The 7,935-nt window shown below is 42.3% G+C and overlaps 1 protein-coding gene across 1 annotated transcript; it reads left to right on the top strand.

Annotated features, from left to right (window-relative positions):
• Positions 1 to 795: 795 nt before the first annotated feature.
• Positions 796 to 7,886, top strand: LOC149342064 (uncharacterized). The gene is made up of 5 exons (XM_089544366.1): positions 796 to 973; positions 3,306 to 3,457; positions 4,430 to 4,497; positions 6,361 to 6,447; positions 7,667 to 7,886. The coding sequence occupies exons 1-5, from the start codon at positions 857 to 859 to the stop codon at positions 7,792 to 7,794; spliced, it is 552 nt and encodes a 183-aa protein (XP_089400492.1). The 5' UTR covers positions 796 to 856; the 3' UTR covers positions 7,795 to 7,886.
• The last annotated feature ends 49 nt before the right edge of the window (positions 7,887 to 7,935 follow it).

Genomic DNA, 7,935 nt, shown 5'->3' with positions numbered 1-7,935 from the left:
TATGTTGGAGGGTTGTTCACACATTATCTTACCTACACTTTATATAATATCCTGATCTAAAAACGATAATTTCAGAAGATACCGCACAGAAAAGAAGGCTACATTTTTGTCCCGCCGTAATTTAACAGATCAGAAGATTTACTTTTTTTGTGAAATATATTTTGCTTTATCTCTGACAGGTGCCACCGAGGACATATGACACGAAATTCAAGGGCTGATGTTGGCATTGAACATGAGAAGATAATTAGGGTTGGGTCGCGCACACACAAGTGGCTGAAGCGGATATGTCAGAAATAGATTGCTCTAAAACTAATTTGTACTTCTTTTTCTGACACATGATGTGTCAAGGAGAAAATGCATAATGAAACCACTGGCTCGCCAACGTTAAACAGACATATGAGGCGGTGTCGGAAAATCAAGACTGGTCATTTTTCAAGCTTTCTGTTTTGATAGTGTCATAACAACGCGTAGAGAAGGTACGAACACTGACAAAACAGACGTCAGAAAATAATGAGCAGACTTGATTTTCTGACATCTCAACTGCTCTTCTTTCAAATAATGGAGAGAATAGTTCATGATTATTGCAGCTTTTTCAATTACGTTTCGCTATCAAAAATACGAATGAGTCAAAGAGCATACCATTTCGGACATATAAACGCTGCTACAATGAGTTTACCTCAGGTCCTCGCCAACCTGACAGCAGAAAGAATTACAAAACCAAAGGTGAAACGTATGTCACTGTCCAGCATTCCATTGCCGAGCATGCCATATAAACTAAGACGAAAATATGGAAGGATTTAGTATATCGCGCTCGGTAGGTATAGATATTAAACTGCGTTGCTTTCCGTGCTGTGCGATGGCACGGTTCCTTCCAGCGATGCTGGCCACTTTCTACTGCGTGCTGCTGTATCCTCTGTTCGTGTCCTGCGAAGCAAAGCACGAGCTGGAGCACGACGTCACGGATACTTTCAAGGTAAACATGGGACTCAGTACTACGTGACCAAATTCTTTGAGAATAAATTCCAACCGATGCCACAGAAATTGGCAGCACAAATATCCGAGCTGCATGAGCGCTATTCGAAGTTATGCTGAAGCGTAGATTAAATTTAACCAACTGGCAAATTTTTCTGCGTGTCACAATGCCTACAGGTATGATTGTGTAGGTTTTTTGGAGTCTGATGCAAGATCGTACTTGCTGAGGTTTGTGGATTTGAGCAATCGTCATTCGATTAGCAATGTAATAAGCGTGATATGAGTGAGGCAGCAAAAACATATATTTAACCCCCAGTGGACGGACTGCAAAGGAAGGGAAGCCGCATTCATGCCTTAAAACTACGTGAACATCTCAACTGTGCCGTGACTGAAGCACAACGGGAGGAAAGAAAAAGAGGAAAGAAAAAAGCGGTGTAGCGGCGGTCTTCGTATTAATTTCGAGCACCTATGTTTCTTTAACGTGCCCTCAATCAATATCATTATCTCGGAGTCGAACTCGTGGCTCCGCGAATAGAACTCCTTTAAGGGCCGCTCAGCGAGACCACTACGCTATCACCGAATTTTTTGTGAGGGAAGGGGGGGAGGGGGGCTGTCGCAGGCCCAGGCAGACCCCGGTACGGTGGCATTATGTCTGGAGGCGAGGGTTCCTGGCTGTCCGCACTTGCAAGCAGTCCCGTGCCGTTATTCGGTGCAGAAGCCCTTGGTTCATCTGCGATTGGGAGCTCTTGACTCAGTTCACCCGACGCTTCCACAACATCCGACACATTCATAACGTGTTCTGACACCACTTCATCCTCCCGTATACAGTTGCCCTGGCGTAACCTGTCATTATAACTCATAACACAGTTATCTACTCTGTGTCCAAAGCGTCGATGCACTGGGTGCATCGAGTCGTACGACACTGACGCCCTACATGGCCCACACGGCTACAACGAAGACACAGCGGAGGCCTGCCTGGGATCACAACTAAAGCTAATACCCCGAAAACGTTGGGCGTGTGAAGAATTGTACTTGCTGACACTCCGTCCTTAAGCGTGAGCGAGATTTCACGGTTGGCTGTTTCCATGTGCTCCATTCCGAGGCAGCGCCACTTCTGCCGCTCGATAGTTTGTACAGTTCCAAAAGGTTCTAAAGCTTCCATAATCCTCCGGTGCTCATGTAGCGCGGGAGCCGAAGAAATTCCACTAGGCTATCGCCGCAGCCAATGCGCCCCATGTTAAACTTCACCACACTCTAACGCAGGGCATTGGAGAGCGCCGTCTTCATCAACTTCCACCTGCTCCGTCCTGCAGCGCTGCCTGCTCACTGTCGTCTTCTACGTAGCACAAATCTGTGCTTTGGCTTCGTTTCGAATGTAGTAGCTTTTTCTCTGTAGTTTTTTTTTATTTTACTCTCTTGTTCATCCCTCCCGTCACAGCGCGGATTGAGAAATGAAACAATTACTGCGTCCTTTCATTTCCTCAATATCTATTTTTTTGCGTGCTTAAACCTTCTGCTGCTTCAGTCCAGTTTATGCAGCGGTGCTCCTAAATAATAACATTCGTAATTGAATCATCTTAGGCGAATTCCCAAGGGTCGAAAAAATTGGACAAGGCAGTGTCTACCTATCAGAGTTTAGTGACTTCTCCACACAAGCGCTGGTATATATATAATAAGAAGTTTTTGTCGAATAATGTATCGCTTGTGGGACGCCCGTAATCAGCATACGTTAAGAATATCCCCACTTTCTCTTCTAAATTTATTCGACTTGACCGTACCACGTGCTGACCCCCTTTGTTATCTTAGATAAAGCGTCTACCCAACTGGGAGGAGGTTTTATTTACCTCAAATATAAAAGAAATCTGTAGCGTGCCAGTGTAGCAGTATGGCCTGCGCTTCTGTAGTTGCTGCTGAGTCTGTAACCGGCTCAGTGTATGTAAACAACAGTTTTTTTTTGTTTTTACAGATGACCAGGTCTACTGTTCTTTCTATAACCTTGGGTCACTAAAGAAACTGTTGTAAGCAGGTTTTTCATCTTGCATTCCAGAATCGAATACCACCTCCAACCCAGGCTGCCCAAGTACATTTATAATTAAATATATGTCTGCAGATAGGCCCACAAGGTTTTTTTCTTCTGAATGAAGTGTGGTTTTCCTCTTAGAATCCAAGCGCCTTTCACGAAGACACGACTGCGCTGAAGGTCGATGCTTTGAATTGGGCCAGACATATTAGCGACCAGTAGCAATATATGGAGGCCTGAGGAATGCGTGCGAAAGAAAGGTCAGCAGTCTTAGCACGGAAGATATCTCATTTAGCGCTATTCTACCTTGCAGGCCTTCGAGAATTTTCCATTTGCAGTCGCTATCTACGATGCCGACAGTGATGGAGACCTCGACTGCCTGACTGCGGAAAGGACGGAATTCACGAAGGATCCCCCAAGCGCAACCTACGTTCTCTCTCTCAAGGGCTTGAATGGGCATCAGGCGTATGTTTAAATTCTTACCCGGGCTCGTTTTTACAATAACAATAATATTAATTAATATCTTTGTGAGCAATTACATCCACTTTTGTTATACAAGCGCTGGTATGTTATTAGGAACATATGTGTCTATGCACCGTTGGTATGACCAGATTGATTACAACAGGCTGTTATCAAACTAAATTCATTGTCAAGCATAAAGGATTACAGAAAATAAAAACTTTTCTTCATGCTCTCACTCGCGGTGATTAATAATTTTTAGATGGTCGGCCGGCTCTTTGTCTTGAGTTATTTGGAATGATCAGTTATAAGAGCCTTTCTTGAGCAACTATGTTTCTCCAGGGGCCTACAACGTATGTATCTGCTGAACATTTCGATAGCTCGCCTAACAATCGGGAATAATTTGGTTGGTTTACGGAGTTCAACATCCCAAAGCGACACAGGCTATGCGAGACGCCGCGAATCATTTAAAATTTCTGTTCTCAGTAAATGAGGCGGGAACGAAATAATTGAACGAGTACTATTTTGTCCTATGTACAGTTGGTGCTGCCTCATCTATTGTACAACTTTAAATGAGTAAAAGAACGCAGCCACCCGCAAGATATCAGTATTTGAAAACAAAATATTTGAAAACGCTTTCAAACTGAACATTTTCTTCACTAGTTCCTCTTAAAATCTGATTGCAAAAAAATACGCAGATGTATTATGTGGTCTTAAAACTATAAGTGATTCGTGTTATTTTGTTTGCTAGATTTATTTTCTTGCTCTGCCATTCTTACATTAAATGAATCTTCACTGAATATTAACTAATCTCACCCTGTATTCTGCGCTTCCAATCATATTATTTGAAAGCAGCCTGGTCTTGCTCCTTCCGAGGACGCTAGTATCCTTCCCATTAACAATCATCGATAGGTAAATACATTTGGTGACCGACAAGGCGGCACAAAAAGTGTGAACTCTTTTTGGCGCTCATTACAGAAGGGATATCGCTTATCACTTAAAAGCTGGACCGACACCTGATACAGCTGTGTACACACTTGACGAAGGTAATTATGAATACGTTGATATAGATCTTTTCGAAGGCGTGTTCTTGATGGGAGCTACCAAGCGATGACGACCAAAGAAAAATTAGTGAACTAATTTTCTTGCAAAGGAAATGCAAAGGCATTCGCAAAAGCCATGCAAACAATTTGTAAAAAAAAGGGCCGGGCAATACAAATCAGGTATTAGTAAATGAATCGCTATTTCAGGCATTATTGCTCGGGTGGCAACATTGCAGAAAGCAAGCCAAGAAGTACAATATTTACACACAAAAAACACCGTAAGAGGTCGAAACAGTTCTCAATTGCACAACATCACACCAGAGAAGACTAGAGCCAAAGTCTGACAGTTTTCAAAGCAACTTTTGTTGCTCTAAATCAAGAACAACTTCATGTTGATAAATCTGCTGCAGCTTCGACACAGTTTCCGGAACTCATGATGCTCCGACAGTAAAGGATATCGCAGACAAATTTTAATCACAGATCTCTTCTTCGCGTTAGACGTGTTGCATCTAATAAACATGGTTATCCTCCGTACAACTAAATTCTTGTCACGAATACCGAAGAGAAAGCATGGTGCTCGTTCTGAATTTTTTATCCCTACTTTTTATCTAGAAGCTACTTCGACTCCAGCAAACGTATGCATTTCATTATGAGCCTACGTGTCTAGAATATAACACCTGTTGAAGGTTGTGGTGAGAGTGTTTCGCGAAAATTAGCGTTTATCTTTACTGACAGGCGGCGCAACAATAGGTGCGGAAGCACAGGCTTAACCTGGTACTGATTCCTCGCGTATAAACGATTTTATAACCGAAGAAATCGTTTGGAAATTCCCCATCGTACCTTATTACACCATTTTCGCGAAAGGCATATTTGGACTCATGAAAATACCTAATATATTACCGAATTAAAGACCCAAATCCTTATAGACAACTTCGTGTCTTTAGTAATAGAATTTTGATACAACCTCGACTTCTTTTTCGTGTTTTTTTTTGTGATATTAGTGAAAAAGTTGCGTGGAATTCTTTTATCCTAGAACTGAGTTCATGCAGAGCGTTTGAGGAAATTCCTTCCTAATTCCTCCTTTCACAGATATATTATGCCCACTGGAATAATCACATTTTTTACACTTTTTTTTAGGGCGGTAAACAACAATCTTCGTTCTGTTCATATTAGGGTTAAGGTGGAATTTAGTAAAAACACTTGTTAACTGACAATTTTTCCACCCCTTCTAAGTTAAAGCCGACCGCCCATGGGCATAGAAACGTGAAAAAAGTGCTTTCAACATACTATAGACTGGATGAAATGAACAAAAATCGGCAAAAGGGAATCGCTGGCATGGTGAGAGTCTTTATGCATACTCTCAGAGAGACCTGGGTCTATTACCAATGCTTCAAATTGCGCAGACATTATCTTAATTGCTTTCTAAGCCGCCATTAATCTCGAGATATCTGAAGCCCCTCTCTACTGGTCATGGTTTTATCGTAGCTCATGCAATTTGAATAATTAAAACGAACGTCTCACATTGTAGCGAATGTTCCGCTGCGACTACCACCTACAAATATACAATCTGAAAGAACAAATAGAATTTCGTTGCTTGGCCTCATCAGTGAAGCAGACATGAGTTTCATCCTTGTCATAAATATAGGTTAGCAGTATTAGTTCGACCGCAAAGATGACAATAATAAGCTGCTAATAGGGTTAAAAGCTAACTTCGTCAGATGTTGACTGCGGACTCCTCGAGTTAGTAATTTGAAGTTGCTAACATTATTCTGAAGCCTCAAACTACAGCGTGCCTATTTGTACTCGTCTCATTGAATCGGTGACATTAAAAGTTCTGACACGGTCCCCTTTTTGAACTCTGTGCAGATTACGAACATGAGCTAATAGCTCATTTCATATACACGGACTATGAGAACTGCGTTGTTGAGGAGTTTCCTTTCGATGACCGTCAAGGTGAGCAAGGACCCTTCCATATCTGTGGCATCAAGTCGGAATTATGACGTTGACGTTGATTTCGAACACTGATGTTTGGCAGTGGCCAAATTCAGAGAGATACTCGTATATTCTTATCAAGGAGTCTCCCGCTTTACGTTGGCTGGCGCCAACGCTCCCCGATTTGGTGTATAAAATAAATAGGCATAGATCTGGTTATCTTATCGGGCAGCGCCGTTTGCGGGCAGTGTCCAATGCGTATGCTACGCACCTTGGACCTGCCACATGTGTACGGCTCTGCCCTCCTAGCTGTGTGCGGCGACTAAAAAGCGTTACGAAGCAATCGGCTGCGTTCACGATATCGGGTATCACCCGGTGATACAAAACATTGCCGGAAACTAGAAGAGGCGGGGTGCTTGCAGGGTTTAGATAATCCCCAAAGCCCCGGTCCCCCGAGCGCAATCGCCTACCGAACACGGCAAAGGCGGCCCAAGGCTCCTTTATCTACTAATATTGGGGCAAGGTAGGTGCAGTGGGAGGTCAAGTGGTCAAGGAAGGACACCACATGTCGGCAGTCATGACACGTCTGTACAATAGCCAATCTGTAAAAGCCATTGCTCAAGATATGCTTCATTACATCCCACGGCTTCTGCAGCGTTGAATGCGCTCTAGCTCAGACTGTGAAAGGCAGCATTCAAGCATTGTGATTGTCTCTATACTTTTCTTTCTACAGTTTCCGAAGACACTGCAAGCAACTATAACCTAGTCTTCTCATATCAACAAAAAATTCGCACTGCACAGATTATAGAAGCTATCTGATACAACATTAGAATTCTGCACACAGGAAACGCCGATGTTCCCGAAATGAAATATTAAAAAAACTCATGCACTTTCATAAATTTGGCTGCAAGTTATTTATGGTTATTTAAAAACAGGTTGTGAATTGCCAGAATTTTTTTTCATCTTTGAAACATTGCTTCAAAGTGCGGATTTTAAAAATTTTAAATGCTTCGGAAAACTGACTTAAATTTCCAGTACATATGCGCAGTACTAGTTCTTAAAAAGAAATAGCATGCACCAGGCAGAGCTTCTTAAATAGATGCAGTGGTTTTTTCAGAAATATTTATTTTCTACGTGCTACTAACGCTACTGCTGTGTAATATTACCTCGAAATGCTTTTTTTTTTCAAGCCGAGTAATCTTTCATGCTAACATTGGTTAAATTTTTGCTGCATCCGCAGAATGCATCCTGTGGGTCAAAAATGATGTGAAAGAGAATGTACCCCAAAACTGCTTCGACCAGTTCCAAGACAACTGCGAGACCGCAGTAATGGCCTACGACAAAGATTCCTGCGCAGAGTTTCTCTGAACAGAAGCATCACAATGACGCTGGCACAGCAACCAAATAAAAAGACTGAACTTCGCGCTGTTCCGGTAAAACAATAAAGTTTTACACATTTATTTTTGGTTCCGAGATAACTCATTGTTCAGAAAAAACGATGTTTTCTAT

Source organism: Amblyomma mixtum, chromosome 5, assembly GCF_055824585.1.
Source record: "Amblyomma mixtum isolate Tamu chromosome 5, ASM5582458v1, whole genome shotgun sequence".
NCBI classification, from domain to species: Eukaryota; Metazoa; Arthropoda; class Arachnida; order Ixodida; family Ixodidae; genus Amblyomma; species Amblyomma mixtum.
This window is presented reverse-complemented; position numbering and strand designations above follow the sequence as displayed.